This window comes from Eschscholzia californica, unplaced genomic scaffold, assembly GCF_041429995.1.
Source record: "Eschscholzia californica isolate CP2 unplaced genomic scaffold, dmEscCali1.0.p SCAF_3, whole genome shotgun sequence".
Lineage (NCBI taxonomy): Eukaryota > Viridiplantae > Streptophyta > Magnoliopsida > Ranunculales > Papaveraceae > Eschscholzia > Eschscholzia californica.
The window spans coordinates 59,549,678-59,568,124 of record NW_028238420.1 but is presented as its reverse complement, the minus strand read 5'-3'; the positions used below and the strand labels follow the sequence as shown (position 1 = coordinate 59,568,124).

Here is an 18,447-nt window from a genome sequence, read left to right as displayed (position 1 = left end):
AGTAGTATTAGTAGTATTATCACTTGAAATAACATATTTTTACTGATATAACAAAAGTATCTTAATATTTGAAAAATCTATCTTGATATTTTGACGATATATGGCACACGTTCCAACCCGCTTTGTTTATGCTATCTGAAATCCAGTCGATCCAAATTACACCATCACTGTAACAAAATTAATATGTATTACCATATTGTTATATAATAATATATTGTTGAGATTATAGTAATATGTCAATAACTATTTGATCAGTTAATTGTCATACACTCCAAACATATGAAGGTCACTCGTTTGGTTTATGATAACATTTATTGACTTGTGTTAAAAAGAATATAAATTTAGGAGATAATTGGCCGTGCATCTATAAGTTTTGGAAAATAGAAAATTCAGGAGACAATTGGCCGTGCATCTAATTGATTTGCACAATTGATTTTTGGACAGGATAAGGAAAATACTAAAGGCAGAGATAAAGGTGGGAATTTTGGTTGTTTTGTTAGTGATACACTTAGCTAGCAAACCCATGTGTGTGCCATCGTGGGCGTAGGGACATATGAATAACCCTCAAATGCCCACCACAATTTTTTGACATTTTTTAGGTTTCAATATTATTTAAAGATAAAAGTGTCTATTGGACTATTGTTCCAGCAACAGTCAGGCCGTATGCGTACACAACAAAATCCAATAATAAGCTAACAATAAATATTTTTTCACTAAAGAAATTTCCATATCCAAATAATATATCCACTTCACACATTAAAATAGGTTTTAAATTTACGTTGAAAACAAAAACGAACCGAAGGTCTTCTTGTGTAGCATCTGACATTTCTTCTTGTGAATTTTCATATTGTGTTGATTTATAATAATTTTTTTGTATTCATAATGTATCATGAACTGTAATATGTTGCTGTTTGTGAACATTTGGCATATGATAAATTACATTACATTGAATATTGTTTGCGCATTTTAAATAAAACTACTACAATTATAAAAGAAACATATTGTTTACATAACATATTATGGTAGTGAAAAAAGTAATGAATTGTGAAAACACGACATTCCTATAGAGAGAAAGAAAACCCTAAAACGAATATGATCTTTTCTGTCACGAGAGAAAGATGTGAAATCCATTCAAATCAAAATAAAACTCGTTTTAAGTGAAGGAGAATATAAAGAACCAATCTCATTTTACGTGAAGGAACATATAAAAGTAGATCCTTCTCGACTATAAAAACACAAATGTACATGTATTTAGATCTACAGATACCAGAACAAGATCTTGTAAAATCGCTTGACGAAGATACTGAGAGGAATTAATGATTAATCTAAAGATCTTTACTAGCGTGGGCGATTTTACAGTGACCAATAAGAGGGCGAGTAAGGTTAGAGAGAGAGAGAAAGAGTCAAGACACTTTATGTTTCTCTTTTTATCTGGTAAATAGATTTCTGTCGCTTCTGTAAAACGCGATAGATCTCTCTTGGCTAGCGCCGTTGTGGTAGATCACATTTAATTGTGATTTGAGAAAATAAAACACAAGTTCTTATGAAGATAAGAAGGAGATCACAAAAATTAAATTTGGACTTAGACTAATTGCAAATTTATTTTGCGAAGATCTGAACTAAAACTAGTTAAGATCCAAAATTTTGTGAATCCTAAGCCAAAGAAAATGTTAGCATGGACTATATATACCTACTAAGAGACCCAAAATAGATTTTTAGAACCATTTTTCACAAAAACAAGTGGTAGTCTCATTGAGGTAAGAATCAGTGGTATGTATTGAGTAGCTAAAATTAAACAGGATAGGTATAATTTTATGTTACCAAGATAGGTATAATTTTAAGTTACTCAGCTGATGTGGCGGTTGTGATATTCATCTCTCAATAATCTGGTTGTGATATTCATCTCTCAACGCCCTAGGTTTAGTCACAGTTTCAAATCACAACCGCACATCAGCTAGATAACTTCTTTTGTCAAAATCCGATTTTAGCATTTCCCTATTTTCAAACCCGAAAACATATCCAACATGTGAGAGGCCATATCAAACTCATTCATTCAACCCAATTTTTGTTTCTTTCTAAACCATTAGTTAATTATACTTACCTCGAAGATGATGCATTAAATTTTGATTATCCGCTTGGATGATGAGAGAACTATATGCTTTGATCAAAGGAATGAAGTGTTCACTACCATAAAAAAGTTAAATAAATGTAAAAGGTGAAAGAAAGACATGAATTGTAATGGTGAAAAAATAATGTTTAGCAAAGATTTAAAACTTGGTAATAATCACAGTAACCACAAGAAGAAACCCTTACACCTTGATACTAAGAATATAGGTTTAATCTTGAGATCAAGCTCGGTTGGTTGGTATGTCACAACTTTCATGTACCCCGTGTTGGTGATATTTTTTTCTTACACAACAATGGTTCGAACCTTCTCTTCATTTTTATATTACCCGAGTGCAACACAAAATTAATTTCCAGACTCTGGGCATTTTATAGGAGAAGAAGATTGTCATTTATTTGTATTAAACAAATTTATATCCGTTACAAGAGCAAAAATATATAATAAATAAATAATTATACAATGTGAAATTTCAAAAACTACAACAATTGAATCGGGTACTTAAATATAATTTATATCTTCTCGTCCTTGTCTTATTTTCCTTCATGTTGTTTATTCAACATTGTTCTTGTGTCGTCGAATGGGACAAACCTTTAATAATGTGTAATATTATTTTATGTATGATTGATATACACCAAACTGCCAAAGTTACCCATGTTTCCATATCTGTCACTTTTGTGTCTGAAGCCAAAGGACAGTTTCTTTCAAAACTAAAAATGTTGGATATCTAAAATAGATATCAAGATAAGGATACTATAATTCTTTCTAGTTGATAAGCTAGCATTGTCCCACAAAATTAAACTACTATATGTACATATTTGCTTGCTTGTACCCAATTACACATAACATGTCTGCTATAAAAAAAAAAAAAAAAAAAAGTATACATGACATTTTATAGGTGTCATCTAATAAATGAAAAAAGAAGACAAAAGAGTGAAAAATGGGTTGATAAATACTCAAGTTATACTAAAAATTCAGACTGCCTACAAACAAATGTGCAAGTTATGGTATAAGGAAGTTTTATAGGCCCCCTCTTTAGTTAACTCAAGTTTTTTCTTTAACGAAGAGGAAGGAAATCCAATTTGACGTAACCCTAGAATCGAACATTTTTGTATGCTTTGATGAAGTTAATATTGATGTTTTGATGTTGGCATTAGTTTTATGCATGTTTTCGTAGTCTTGAATTATTGTTGGGTAAATACACGTGATTTTAATTTTTTTTAAATTCATTCGAACCAGGCCGAAAGTCGAAAGAAACTTCGACACAATCTTACCGATTTTAGGTTTAGTTATTTCTTCGAGACTTCGAGGGTGAATTTGGCAAGCTCGTGACGAAGTTATTAGAGTACTTCGACATGAAGTCACCGAATTGAACTCCAATAATGAAGAGAAAAAAACCATATTATGTAAAAAGGAAACCGGCAAATAGGAAAAAAAAAAAAATCGAACAAAACAAGAATGAATATTAAGTTAAGGGTGAGAAAAACCATATAGCTCCATGTCGTATTTGTATACCAAGATTTGTACAAAAGCTGGAAACAAATAAAAAGAAGATTACATCATATATTTGAAGAATATAAACTTGAAGAGTTTAGGGGATTTAGGAAACTGGTATGGAAACCAGTTTTCTTTCTTGGACAAGGGTAGGACTACTATTAATATCAAATGCCGGAAATAATGTAAAAATTAAAATAAACATGTATAGTAGCATAATTTTATGCTACTGGAGCAGCAAATTTATATTCATTTTGAACCCAACGACTAGATTTATCCTCCACATGATTGTCAGGAACCCAACGGTCACGTGGGAGGCTCAGCCCCAAAGGGGCCATGCTGGAGGGAGGGGTGGAGGGCCAAATTTAAATTTTAGTCCTCCGCCCCTTTGGATGGAGTTGGCTTAAGTACATCAAACTAACAATGTTAAAAAGGTGGTTTGAGCTCGCTTGGATGGTGTTTGTCAGTACGAAGTACTCTTGGGGCTCTTAGAAAGAGAGAGTTAATATGATTTTTTTTTTTTTTGATGAACTAACGCTATTGCCTGAAATTTATTAGCTACTAGAGCAAGAAATAATGTTGGCAAAATCTGTCGCCAACATTAATGTTTAATTGTGTTTAGAACCGTATTAATCACATATAGTATTATTTGGGGGAAACTAATGATTAATATTCACATTGTTTAAGAAACAAAATGATCACATTGGTATTGGGGGGCCAAATTGGAGTTAACCCAAAAAAGAAATAGAGAGACTTAAAAACAGAGGAGATACCTTAGAACCAAGAGGAAACTCTGTCTTTAAAGGCCAAAGTCCAGCACGGATCATAAAACGATCTGCCGATGAGATTCCTCTGAGAACGTCAATCAAAAGACCAATAGCCAAATCAGCTACGTTTTCCGAGTAAACATTTCTGGCATTACCGACGATAATACCTCTCCGACAACACCCATTCAAATCAATATGATCAACACCAGCACTAATTGTCAAAACGCAACCTAAAGACGGCAAATAATTTAAGATTTCGACCGTGACTGAACTGTGACCGCAAATTAGGGCTTTTACATACTTCCCCTCTGTCTTCAGGAATTGATTCATGGGCAAATCATTTTCGATTCTCTTCAGGACTTTGAATTTCTTGGAAAATTGTTCTTCAAACGGTTCTGAAAATGGGAATTTTTGAAGGGTAAGAACGATTGGTAGCTCATTTGCTTCATCTATTTCCATTGATCAGAAGATTCAAGTAACTGTATTATTTTATAAAAGATAAAATATGTTTCTTTAAGAAAAGATATAATATAAATATGACAAATAATTGAACACCATTTGCTTTACTAACTAGATACTTAATCTTGGAAATAAAGTTAATTATGTTTTTATGACCAAATGATTGCCTATACACAATTCATTGATTAAGTACTGCTTCATCCATACTTTCCCACGCCGACCAAGGAGATTAATCATTCACGCACAATGATCTTTCATTCCATTAAACTCGCTTATCAAACTGAAACATTTCTTAGCACATTTAATTTAATTATTACGTCCAAAAGCTGAGAGAACACTCACAAATGTAATATTATTATCGAATTTTAGTTTCTGATGCGACATCTTTTTGTGAAGTTCCAAAGCCTATCAATCCTGCCCATTTTGTGCGTAACCCACGATCATTGCGTTCCTTGTAATTGCCATTGTCACGAAAACACTCCAAGCATTCAAAATTTCTCCACATTTAGAGTACATATTGATAAGGGCATTGTATATCAACGAATCATTCTCAAACCTAATAAGAATTGCTTTTCCACGAAGCTGCCTTGCCATTATCTAAACGACAGTGTCCCACTAAACAACATTAACCGTCTTCTTCTTTCTATTCTGTGCATAACCAACAATAAAGTTGTCTAACAAACCCTGTCTTTCTGTTTCATCTTTCTAAAAATACTATTCACCTATTCGATAAAGCCACTTCCAACATTAACTCCAAAAAAAACCTTAGAAACCTGCTAATTGCATTTCATTAAACAAATGCAGACGTTTTTCAGGCTTCCCATTTTTCAAATAATCCGAATTCCATGATTCCAAGATAAAACATTCTTATGAGCCAATCCATCAAACAACCACCTTGCTCGGTCGATTTCACCACCCTTGGAGTACATATCAACCAAAGCATTACAAACAAAATATTCCTTTCTAAAGCCTTCTATTTGCATTCTAATGAACAAGCCCAGAGCATCATTAGAACAACCACTTCCAACAAAACCCACCCAATCGTCCTATTATACGAAATAGAATCATGTAGCGGTGTTCAACTGAAAGTAACATCGATGATGCTTAAATATATTGGGTTAAGTTTCAATTCGTCCTCTTAATGAATTGCAATATTTAGAGTATTAATCAAAACATTGATGATATATTGTTGTTGCTGTTGAACTTAAGTTGATAGCATTTATAATTGTCAGAGTTGGTGATCATCTCTTAGTAAAACTCCATAGGAAGCATCTCTCTTTCAAAAAACGGTCCGACACTTGAATGACCATCCAACAAAATCGCCCAGACTAGTTGCTACTCACTTCGGTTCTACACTACCAGTCGCCTGCTAGCCAACCTGGCTCGGAGACATTCCATTTGTATTTTCAGCAGTATTTAATTCACAATCTAGCAGGAACGAGGTTTTGTTCTTCAGGTCCCGTATCAAGCATAATGGTAGGGTTCTGTGGCAGGGTTCTCCAGGGTGTATCCAGTGATAATAGATAGTGGCAAAGAAGGTTTTTCAGTTCTTGTAGCATCTGGTAAAAATGAGATTATGTCTGTCTATGCAATTGTTTCGGTCCTGATATGGGATTGTGTCCTTTTATTTTCCTTCTATTTTTGTAATCTCGTGTTTGTTCCTTCGAATGTTTCCAATTTTTCTCAGAAAAAGTAAATGAAAAACCATTATAAACTTGTCAAAATTTCCACAACGGATAAGGGTTTTCTCCTACCTAACAATATTCAGTAGAACAAGAAAAGATAATTCCGGGTTTACAGGCTTTCACAGTTTGGAGCGCTTTGTTCAATCGGGTCATTAAACACCTTGCGACAGTGCAGGCTGTGTAAATATCAAGTTACATGAAAAGATTGAAAACAGGTGAGCTCGAGAAAATTGCAGAAATTACTTATTGAAGTAGAACTGTTGTATCAAGATGATGATGTTCCATGAAGAAGTGGTTGTATAAAAGAGAAGTTATCGCTTGACCCATTGGAAACTCTTTCTTGCCTTTGCTTTTCCAGGTTTCTTCCTTTCTACCACTCTCGAGTCCCTTGTCAAGAAACCCTCTGCAACACAATACATGACATTTTAGCCACAAAGAGAACATAATGGAAAATAAATAAATAAATACGGATTACGTGTTAAGAATAACTATGTAATCAGTAGAACTCGGATCTGTAAAAGGATGTGAATTTGAAATCAATTTTAATTAGAAGTTTACCTGATCTGAGATATGGCCGTAGCCCAGGTTCCCAGTTTTGTAATGCCCGACTGATCCCTAAACGAAGAGCCCCAACTTGACCTATTTTGAGAGGATAATAAAAAATTAATCATGAGGTTTCAATTGAAAAAACTAAACCCAAGGAGGTAATTGGAGTAACTGAAGCTGGCGCCCGCGAAAGGAATTCTGAAGTCGAATAAGTTGCTTAGTAAGAAAACAAGTTTCTCCGATACCACACATGCTATTTTTTTCTTAACAGAAACTAAAAACCGATAACTGCAATCTCGTTACTCAAACAACATAAATTTAATTGTAATTTCACACGACGTAACAAAGAAATGTTTACCTGAGACACCACCTCCCTTGACAGTACTAGTAACGTCCCAAAGACCCAAAGTCTTTGTCTCGGAAAATGGCCTCAGGAGATCAGCACGATGATCAAGAACAGGGAAATAAACATCAAATTGCTTATCATTGATAGTAAATTTTCCATCACCGGGTTGGATCCACACACGAGCTATACTGCATTTCCTTCTGCCTGTCCCGTAAGCCCTTCCCTTCTCGTCAACTTGTCTCACTCGTGCTTTAGCAACTTCCTCCTGTTTCTTACGCTCAATTTCAGCATTTGTAGACTTTCTCTCACTTCTCTCTAAACGCATATCTTCAATTTCTCTTAAAGGTGGCAATCCCTCAACACCTTCTAAGTCTTTCAGAGCAATCAAACTATCTAACATTGCATCTGTTATTCCTGATGCAGCAATTAGGTCTCCAAATGCACGGTTTGGGCCTGAAATCATTAAAAAACGGTATAGAACTATCCCTTAGAACGTATACAATCCAGTAAATACAATCAAATCATCATATCCTTTACTAAAATTTCAAAATTGGAACATCATATAAGGCATACAAGTTTTGCTTTAGTGAATATGTTGAAGCACAAGAACGAATTTCATCAGGACAATACAGCTCATCCGAAATATATTAAAAAGAAAACATGTTCATCGAGCCATCGAGGAATAAGTTCTTCACTTCTTCACATATTGCGTTATGCGTGGGTGAGTTATATCCATTAAATTCCCATTTCCTACTGAATACTCATAAGCCCTTTCTTTTCTTCCACCTCTACCCACCATCTATCTACATGTTAGGTAGTTCCAAAACAAAAGAAAGAAATGAATCGGAATTTGAGACGAGCATTCAACGTGTGGCAATATCACAATAGTGGTCTAATCAATTTATACCCAATACATCAAAGAGGAAGGACTTAACACAAGGATTACCACATTTAGAAAAACTTGAACTTCATCATCCACATTCTATCAAGTAACCAAGAATCAATTAAAAGCAGAAGAACCAAATAGTAAGAACTAACACATCCTAATGATGGAAGGATTTTAAAATGCAATAAGTTCACACTATGTAATCCAACAAATTAACCCATAAAGCAAATGATGGGGGGAAAATCAGATTACCTTTCAATTGATCAGAAAGCAATTTTTGTTCCTCCTCAAACTGTTTATTATCAGCTTTGTCCGTTTCACTCTCACCAACAGTATCCACTCTCTCACTAGATTGTTGTTCTTGTTTCGTCATTCCAATATCAAAAATCTCATCTTTCTCATCATCTCCAAAACTCCAACCTTTATATCCATCAGCAGTTTTCCATTCATCATCTCCAGTACTAACACTACTACTCTTCTTCGATTCAAACTCCTTATCGATCCCTCCAAAAATATCAGTCTCCGGTGCATTTTCACCCCATGAACCCACATTTACTCCTGACCCCTCATAGAAATCGCCATTACCATCTTTAATTCCTGAAAGACTCGCATTTTCATCACCAAATATTGAATCTCCCTCGTTATTATCAGTGAGTTTCCATGTACTTGCTGAAATGGAGGGATCTTTACTATTACCATTGTTGTTATCGTGATTGCTTGAGAAATATCGAGTGATTGTAAAATTAGGGTTTTGGAGAATGGGAATAGATGATGATGATTGAACAAAGGTGGGAGCTGGAGAATAGGAAGAGAGAGAAGGATTTGAAGAGATTAGGGTTAGAAAACGAAGGTGAGAAGAAGATCGAGAAATCAACCGGGAAATCATCTCTATCTTGTGCCCTAGGAGAATTGTGAGCTTTCAGTCTGAGAGAGAACGTCTCGTTTCTCCTCAGAAAATAAAAACCCTAAAAACCCCTATAAGAAACCAAGACGCTCCCGCAACCAACCAACCTCCCTTCTTTAGGCTCAGTTGAAAGAGCATAGTAAGCAAGGATGGACAAAAACCAATATTTCAAAGCCTATTCCAAACTTCAATCCACCTTATTCATTTTCGGGTCAATCGTTTTGTTGATGAATTTTTTCAGATAGACTGTTACAATTTTAAAGCCATAATAATAATATTTTTAATTTTTAAGCGACATCCATACATATGTTCTAGATCGTGTCCTACATTCTTTTAGTATCTACGCATACTTCGAATTGTCCAAAGTTTTAGATGGATAGACCTAACAAGGTCTATATCACTATATATGACTTCTCATATTAAAACGTTGCACCATTTATAGGCAGGGACATGTCTAGAATGTCAAATTTTTATTAATTGGGTCATAAATCTAGACCTATTCTTAGTTAGGTTCTTGGTTAGTTCCCCAATATCTCACAAGTCTATCCCCTCATGTCTCTCCTATAAAATATCTTACTAAGGTCATAGATTTATTTTATCCACAACAATATTGCATGTGTAGAGCTGTGGTAATACATAGTCACATCATAATAACATGTCACGCAATCAATAGTACATTACATCATACAAGTACCGATTAAGATTGGAAATAAACACAACGGTAGAAACACCAACATCACTACCTGCCTTGAATCCCGTGATGACAAACAGTAGAAGTACTTTACTTCGGTTGCCACATGTAAATTATATGGAATATATGTGAACAATGAACCCAATATTTTGTTTCAAATTTTTTATTTGTCCTTTGATTTGCTCCCTCCCCCAACCCTTCCGCTAATGTGACGACATCTCACTTGAGCGTGAGCAAATCGAGAGAGAATAAAGGAGGGTTGGGAGAGGAAACTAATGGAAGGAGGAATCATTTATTCAATCTCATCTCACTCAGAGGTCTTCTCATGGGCAACATTGATAGCTGATCAAACGCAAATACTGAAACTATCTATACAATTTTACAACAAAGATAAGAGATGAGATTGAATAATTTCAACTATAAGTAACATACAAGTATGTATGTTTGTTCAAATCTTAATTTTCATCATCAAATGGGGAATCCTATTATCTTGGATACCAGAACATGCCTTTAATGCCTTCTGGATCTGCTTCAAACCCTAAATTTCTGTAGAAATCCACAACTGCAATGAAGAAAAATACACATACAAACACAACAATTAATAGATTTTCGAAAATAAGTTGCACATAACCCACACTTAGGATCACTATTCAAATTCATCAGTCAATGTGATTGTTGGTTGGAATAATTAATAGATTTCCGAAAATAAGTTACACATAACCCACACTTAGGATCACTATTCAAATTCGTTAATAGATTTCCGAAAATAAGTTACACATAACCCGTTCTCTTTGGCATTTCTAAAGACGAAAGTGCACAAGCCCTGAGGCAAACTTTTCCTTGTGAACTTGTTTTCAAGGAGAATTTGGCCCAGCGGCCTATAACAGGGAGAAACGAAGAGACTGTTCATGCGAAGCATGCCAGAGGCATAGCATGCATAAGGGATCGAAGTTATCCTCTTAGAGAGGCAAAGCTTAATAGCTTCATCTAAATACAATTTATAATGAACAAGGAGAAAGATTTAGCAATCATACCTTGTCCATCTGCAAACAATGTTATGTTACCAATATCCCTTCGGAGCAGTGCTCTTATCAACTGCTCCACAAGAGCCTTCCCAAGTCCTTGTCCCTGAGAACATATCATTATTCAAAATTATCTTTCTTCTGTCTTAAGAGTTTATAACATGACTATAGGACTTTCAAATTCTGTTTACCAAAACCACTACCCTTGAAAATGCACCCTTAAATGATGAATGTGCTTGAAATATGTTCGAGATTTCAACCAGAAGGAGTACCGTCGTTACGTCAATCAAGTTATTTGGATCAAACAAGAAGTGACTTCCAAGGGTACCAAGGCAGAGGTATGTACTGATTTAACACCCGCCTCAATACCACCCATGTTGCCCTTAATTTAAGCACTACCCCATGCCGACTGGCCTAGTTCCGCATGGTACAAGTTTTTTCTCTTCACACAGGCCTGCCTTAGAGTCCTAGGCCACACCCAAGGCTTCTTTACTTTACCAACCTAGACGGTGCTCAACCGAACCAAAAGGCCTAGCCCACATCTCAGACAAGGTGCCAATGTCCTCAGTATGTTATAAATTCAACATATTCCAGTCTAAGTAGTTCGTAAATTATACCTGGTAAAGAGGATCAACGAGGACATCCCATATTGTGGCATTGAAGACATGATCTGATGTAGCACGAGCGACGCCAATAAGCTCCATCTTATCCTTTCCCTCTGTCAATGGAACTTCGTCAATTAGAGGAAATTGCTTGTCTATTGTTCAAATAAATCTCAACCAAGGTTACCTGGTACGCGGATCGCTCCGGTACGCGGTACGGGTACCGGTACGCGGAACGCTACCATGTGAGTATCGGGTACGCTAGGGGTATACTTCTCCGGTACGTCATTTTCGAGTTCAATACGTTTTGGACTATTTTTCATAGACAATTAATACTCTATGATGCTTTTATAATAGATACACCTACTCTTAGACATCATTTCTCCATCAAACTTACAATCTAACAAGCCAATTAAAAAAGTTCTTGTGGTTTAACTACCCAATTAGTCTAATTTATAGTTTTCTACAAAGATTTTAGGTTAATTAAGACTAAAAATTCAGGTACACTAATTGTGGGGTACTGCATCGCGAACCCACCCAAAAAGGGTACGAAATTCGGGTACGGTGAATCGGGTACGCGGTACGTAGGGTAGAGGAGAGTATCTGGTAAGAGAAATCTCAACTGCTATATGAATTTAATATAGACACGCATAAGGATAGACCAATATAATTATTGAGGACCTGCATCAGGGGATTTCTTTATGGAATGCAAAGTAGCAACCATGTAGCTATTTTTCAAAGCTGCAGCTACTTTTGATGGTGGTCTCCTTGGCCAACCCACCTATTAAATTTAAATTGAATAGGTTAGCAACAATTAGAGATTGAGTTGCCCTAAGTCTCCAAAGAAAAGTATACATTGTTGATTGTCAGAATTCAGCAGTATATAATTTTAAAAAACTTCGAGGTATGAATAAATGGAACATTTAGATTATCTATTAAGACCTTAAAGTTTTTGAGGTAAATGACGGGAACATGAGCTCATTTAAAACGTCAAGAGGCTCTCAATTGGCTGAAACTAGATCTCCCTAAAAGTGGACACATCGGTTAGATGTGAAAATAAACAAGCATTTTAGCCCTGCTGATATGCACTAGTCTGCAAAGACCGCAATTCAAATATGGATTTATGGAATAGCTATGCTTTGAAGAATACAACATTTTTAATCAAGATCGAGTCCGAGCTCCGACATGTGTAGTAAATGAGGAAACAGCTCTGGCTGCATGCCAATTGATGTCATATGGGCAATCGCAAACAAGTACTTCATATTAGCCGAATGGAACTCTATTTGAGGCCAAATGCCCAATACAGTAATACTGTCGGCAAAGTAGTCTTACCTCTTAACAGGATAATGTAAGATGGTAGATACTATCTGAAGACATTATATTGACCGATTCAACGCTATCCTAGAACTAGGATTCGTCATATTGATGGCAAATAATAAAGAATATTCACAAGTCCAACAAACACGGGATGTCAATTCCAAAGGGAACCTCGGAGTGCTCTAAATTTGCATATTATACATGTGTGTGATGACAGGGACAGAATCACACATAATATAAAATTAACATATAAACACATAATATAGACAAATATTTACATTAGATAGAATCAGAATCACATCTACAATGATTGTATTATCCTTAGTTCAAACATCACCAGGAACTCATTAAATCAAAGAGCTGAAAGTTCACCTTGTCACATAAAGTTTGGAGCTCATACACATCAACATCGGCTCCTGAAGAAAACATTATTTGCTCTACTGTACCATCAGGTTGAGTATTTTCCACGAGGAAAATCTCCTGCTCCAGTGGTTCTTCCTCTTCTGGAAGTTCTGAAGGTGCTTCAATGACTTGTGTCGTGTTGTTCTGCAGGAAACTGCACAAGCGAACTGTGACAATTGAATTTCAGGTGACAGAACTATCAGGAAAAGAAGAATAAGCATGGGTTTGGGTTTATTCATTCACAAGATGATCTAAGCATCTAACAGCGTAGAGAGAAAATGAAATAAAGAAGTTGGACTGTTGGGTATGTCTTTTCATTGCAAAAGTGTCTTCTAAGAACCCCCTCAATTTTTTCGGTAGGAATTTCCCGTACGGAGAAGAAGCTACAAGGGCAGTCATCTGACACACAAATATTTTTTTAGTTACTTGCATATATACACATGACACATTAGAGAGTAGAGACCTCATGTAGGAAAGTGTGTAAATACACTGACAATTCAAACTCATAACTAACTTAAAAAATTTCAGTATGAACACATTACTGTTACCCTGATCTGATGGACTCCCAAAAGTTAGCCTTCAATGGAGGAAAATATTTTAGCCTCCTTCCTGCTGCAAAATGCAAATATAAATTTAAATTGATGATATTGGTTAATAACACGCGTCAATAACTTCTACATTAAAAAAAAGGGGGAAAACGTTTAGTGATGTTCGAAGCTATGGAGTATCAAAAGAAATTTACAAGGTTTCAAAAAAGGAACTATGATGAAGAAATTTGCGGAATAAGAAATCATCCACAACAATCAAACATGGGGCGACCTCTTGGAAGCACCATATGCGATATACCAAAAGATAAATCCTACGCGGCTGATCTGGTTATAACCATTGTAAAAATTGTGTGTTCTTAATGTAAAATTGCAGAAATAGAATATGTTATGAAATGGGTTAAGACTTAAGACCCAAACTTGATGTGAATGACATCATAAAAATTAAGCTAGTAATGGAGGTCAAGAGATTTCTAGATGGTGTCCAGGTTGAGGGTTAGTACACTAACCTCCAGTTAACCCGGAGTTGGAACTGCTAGGAAACAATAATACTTGATTTCCTCTGCAACCAAATGACTGATTATGGAGACATCTGCAACCCACAGAAGTACAAAGGGTTGGATACAGAACTAGAGAAAGAGAGAGTATGAATGAATGAATGCTTACAGTGAAGAAGGAGAAGAAGATGGAAGTCCAGCCATGGCGTTTGGGGCTAACATTTTTGTTTGCCTGAAAGAGTAAGAATTGGTAGATAACGATTTTGAAAAACTCAATAGAGTTATTATTACCCACAAATTGATTCATTGTGAAGTAGAAAAAAAAACATTTTCTAGTGAGAGAAACTAAATTTAACAAGCTGTGTTGAAGCTAATAGAATAAGAATAAAACTAGTATTTGACATAATCGCAGTTACCTTCAGAGAAATCCTTGGACGAGAAACAATTTGGAGAAACTACAGCAAGTTCCCAACTTCACGGTTTAGTCAATACCCATTTTGAGAGAGAGAGAGAGAGAAAGGGAAGCTCGCTGGGAAGGAGGATCAAAGGAGGCGCGCATCAATAATATATCCGAGAGAGGTTTACAGGGAGAAAGAAATCCAAGATAAGATGGTGCGTTTGGTTGGGCAAGGCCGCAAGGGTGTGGTTAATTATCACTTCTTGAGAATTTTAAGCTTTTAATTTAAATATTATTGGTCGATGTTTATGAGAAATAAGAAAAAAAAAATTGGAGTACAAGGTGAAAAACACAAAAAAATGAGCCAAACACACTCTTTCTCATGTCACCGGCAGATGGTCGTCGGTCAACTCTCAAGCGACAACTGTCGGCAACCATTGTCTCTTTCTCTCTCCTATTTCCCTCTTTCCTCTTTTCTCTCCACCAGTCTCCTTGCTTTTTCTTTTACTTCTCTTTAAGTTGATTCGAAGGGGGGAGCGCCTCCGCCAAAACTTAGAAAGTGAGAAGAAAGAGAGGGAAAGAGAGTGAGAGAGGGAGAGAGAGAGAGAGAAAGAGTAAAGGAAGAGGAAAGAAGAGAGATAAAATAATGAAGGGAGAGGAGACGACAAGAGTTGGTGGTGGAGGTCGAGGAAGTTGATAGTGGAGGTCGTTGGAGTTGATGATGAGAAGATGGAGCAAGAAAAAAACTGAAAAGACATTGGGCAAGTGATGTCTGGAAGAAACACACCCAAAAGTTTGGTCAATCAAATTTGATTTAAGATATGAGTTTGTTCTGAATTTGAAAATATTTTTACCTCCAATTTTCAGCTGCACTTCCGACCACCACTATTTTCTACCTCTCTTTCTAATATCTCCAGACCAAAACCCGATTTGGTTCTGAGATTTTAAAACCCTCTTCGCCTGAAGAGAAAGAAAAGAGAGAGAAGGGAGAGGCGAAGATGAGGAGGAAGAGACAAAGAGAGCAAATCGGTGGTAGAGATTGGAGGTGGCGAGTGGTGGTCGGAAATTGTAGTAGTGGTCAGAAGTAAGAGCAAAGATAAAGATCATAAAAGAACCGAAACAAATTGATTTTGGACTCACAACAAGATTGCCCCTAAGTTAATTTTGGTTTACTGAAGTCTTTATGTCTCACAAAATATATTTTAGATGCTCACGCACTGCATATACACGGATTCAAGTTTTAATTAAATCGAGTATCGCCAATTGAATACAAATATCCTCACGTTCGATCAATCATTTACTCTCTGCCACCACTATAACCACCAGAAGAGCAAAGTAGTGTCATCTTGTCATTATCATAGAGATGCGACCTTGGTGAACAACTAACACAACTGCCACCTCATTGTCATGTTTGATACTGTGACTATGCTCGAGAGTCGGGACATGTCCCTATCGAATTCTGACTGGAGTACGTGTCAGGCATGATTTGGAGAGAGAAAAAAGTGTCCATGCAGTATTCGGGACATGTCCCGGGCATAGTATCAATGCTGTTGACCCTTAAACCCATCATCCTTATTCTTCCTTGTTACTCCTCCTGGGTCTGATTTCTCTGTATTTCCAACATGGGTGGTTGTAGATGATCAAATGGCTCGAAGGGTATGCTGTTGTCGCCTCAAACTTGTTTCATCTCTTCAAAACTTATACAAACCAACCCATCTTCAATCTTCATCATCTTTTCCCAGGTTTTCTCTTATACCTCACAATCGTTTTTCCTCCCTCTTTAATTTCTGGGGTTTTTGTAATTCAATCTTCAAAACTTATTCAACTCGTGAATCTTATCATTTCCTCTTTTTCAGGTTAGCTTCTCAATGTAATTCAATTTTTAGCTATTTCAGAAATCAAATTCATGGATCATATCACCCCAATCTAATAGGTAAGTTCTTCAATCTCCTAAAAGGCTTCATCATGATTAATATCTTGAAAACTAACATTAAATTTGAGCAAAATCTCGAACTGGGTACTTTGAAAATTTGTCTAATCAGGTTTTAACATGAATAATATTAGCATTCTCTTAGTTGTTTACTAACTGTTCGAAGAAATGACTAAGAGTGTAAAGGATTATGGAAAATCAATCCCCTGATTCTCTCATACTTGGGATAATCTTTGTTTGCATTTAGAAATTGAAGGACGGTATGTTTGGTTTCTTATTTGTTCTGAACCCGCATCTGAATTCTATTTATGTGAAATTTACTTGTATACCGTGGCTTCTATCAGTATCAAGATCATATGCTCGTGATGGACGTAAAAATTATGACCTATTTGGTAAAGGAAAACCAGGAGACGAGGAATTCAGAAAAGCTTGGGAGAACGAAACAGATGACGATTCTGGTCTATGGACAGGAAGCGAAGAAGATGAAACCGATACTAAAAAAGCTAAAAGCCGACTAGAAAAAGAGATGAAGAAAGTGAAAAAGAAAGCAGAAGAGCATTCAAATCTTATCGACGGGGATGATAGTGATGAATTAAGAAGTGTTTGGTCCGAAAGTGATGAAGAAAAAACACTTTGGACAGGTAGTGAATGCGACGACGATGAAGATATCCCAACCGAAGCTTACCCAAACAAAAAAAGTGACGAATACTTAGATAAATTATTCGAGTTTGAAGAAACACCTAAATATCGAACAATCTCAGAACTGTTGAAAGCTGAACAAGAACCAGAAGAGTTATCTCCAGGAAAACAAGCTAGAAAAGTTGCAGTCGAAAACGCATTGAAGAAGTTAAAGAAAGGACCAGATGGACGATACACGAATGTTTGGGAGGTGATGAGCGATATCGACATTTTAATAGGAGCATTTGAGAATATTGTTTCAGGACCAGAATATGCAGAGCTTAGACGAGGAGGGCCGAAGAAGCTAAATATGGAATTCTTCAAGGATATACAAGCACGAATGAGAGATCCGAATTTTAGGTTTTCACCAGAATTGAAGTTGAAGCCGAAAAGCAAACTTGTACAAAGAAAGAAATGGCAGAAAACTCAATCGAGAAGAAGGAAAGCACAAAAACGCTGAAGCAGTAACTCAACATTAATCTCTTCATTCCATTAAAGCGTCTTTCAAGTGCTTTTTCTTTTTGTAGTAATTAAGCCTTATCCAAACTCTGGATCAGTTTTCTACTTCAGTGTAATACTTTGTGACAATAGGTTTGGTTCTTTATAAGTAAAGCGATAATGGATTACTCATGGGAAATTTATAAGATCAACCAGGAAGGTTTTCAAAGTGTTTATTGAGGTTGAACTGGTAAGGGTGAGGAGGTAACAAGTAAACTCATACTCTTAAATAATTTTTTTTTTTGAGAATATCCATATATAACATAAGAGGTTACAATGTTTAGACCGTTACGTGTCATGAATACATCGGTAATATATAATATGAAGCTACGGCATAGCTTTAAAAAAAAAAAAAAAAAAAAACTACGGCAAAGATTAAATAAGGTCATATAGAGACCCTTAAGGCTATCCTCTAGGGGCTAAGGCCAGTTTATTCCTTTATAGAGACCCTTAAGGCTATCCTCTAGGGGCTAAGGCCAGTTTATTCCTTTATTGATATCCTACACAAGACAGTAAGCGTCGGACTTCCCCTTCCGCCAAAATCAAACCTACTCGAAACTCCTTAATTGATTTTTCATGAAAACTTAGTTACAAGTGATAATATTTCAAATTTCATGCACCTTATGCTTGTATGTGTATATATACTCCAAAGTGAGGGA

At 36.0% G+C, this 18,447-nt stretch overlaps 3 protein-coding genes and 1 pseudogene across 4 annotated transcripts; 1 reads left to right on the top strand and 3 right to left on the bottom strand.

Annotated features, from left to right (window-relative positions):
• Positions 1-4,245: 4,245 nt before the first annotated feature.
• On the bottom strand, positions 4,246-4,842 carry LOC147552599 (phenylpyruvate reductase pseudogene; annotated as a pseudogene).
• A 1,710-nt stretch (positions 4,843-6,552) lies between these two features.
• LOC147552598 (Ribosomal protein S5 domain 2-like superfamily protein) lies at positions 6,553-9,635 on the bottom strand. The gene is made up of 4 exons (XM_086664832.1): positions 8,558-9,635; positions 7,432-7,872; positions 7,086-7,166; positions 6,553-6,930 (listed from the first exon to the last, which is right to left on the bottom strand). The coding sequence occupies exons 1-4, from the start codon at positions 9,189-9,191 to the stop codon at positions 6,839-6,841; spliced, it is 1,248 nt and encodes a 415-aa protein (XP_086520958.1). The 5' UTR covers positions 9,192-9,635; the 3' UTR covers positions 6,553-6,838.
• A 642-nt stretch (positions 9,636-10,277) lies between these two features.
• NSI (nuclear shuttle interacting) lies at positions 10,278-14,998 on the bottom strand. Of its 2 annotated transcripts, none has more exons than XM_086664831.1 (9): positions 14,702-14,998; positions 14,455-14,517; positions 14,298-14,380; positions 13,792-13,855; positions 13,214-13,397; positions 12,206-12,305; positions 11,540-11,640; positions 10,935-11,028; positions 10,278-10,462 (listed from the first exon to the last, which is right to left on the bottom strand). In XM_086664831.1, the coding sequence occupies exons 2-9, from the start codon at positions 14,505-14,507 to the stop codon at positions 10,386-10,388; spliced, it is 756 nt and encodes a 251-aa protein (XP_086520957.1). In that variant the 5' UTR covers positions 14,508-14,517; positions 14,702-14,998; the 3' UTR covers positions 10,278-10,385. The 2 variants fall into 2 exon arrangements, with proteins under 2 accessions (XP_086520957.1, XP_086520956.1); XM_086664830.1 differs by having other exon boundaries at positions 13,792-13,852; positions 14,702-14,942.
• A 1,132-nt stretch (positions 14,999-16,130) lies between these two features.
• Positions 16,131-17,957, top strand: LOC147552596 (glutamyl-tRNA (Gln) amidotransferase subunit C). The gene is made up of 3 exons (XM_086664829.1): positions 16,131-16,424; positions 16,539-16,615; positions 16,957-17,957. The coding sequence occupies exons 1-3, from the start codon at positions 16,327-16,329 to the stop codon at positions 17,748-17,750; spliced, it is 969 nt and encodes a 322-aa protein (XP_086520955.1). The 5' UTR covers positions 16,131-16,326; the 3' UTR covers positions 17,751-17,957.
• Positions 17,958-18,447: the final 490 nt, after the last annotated feature.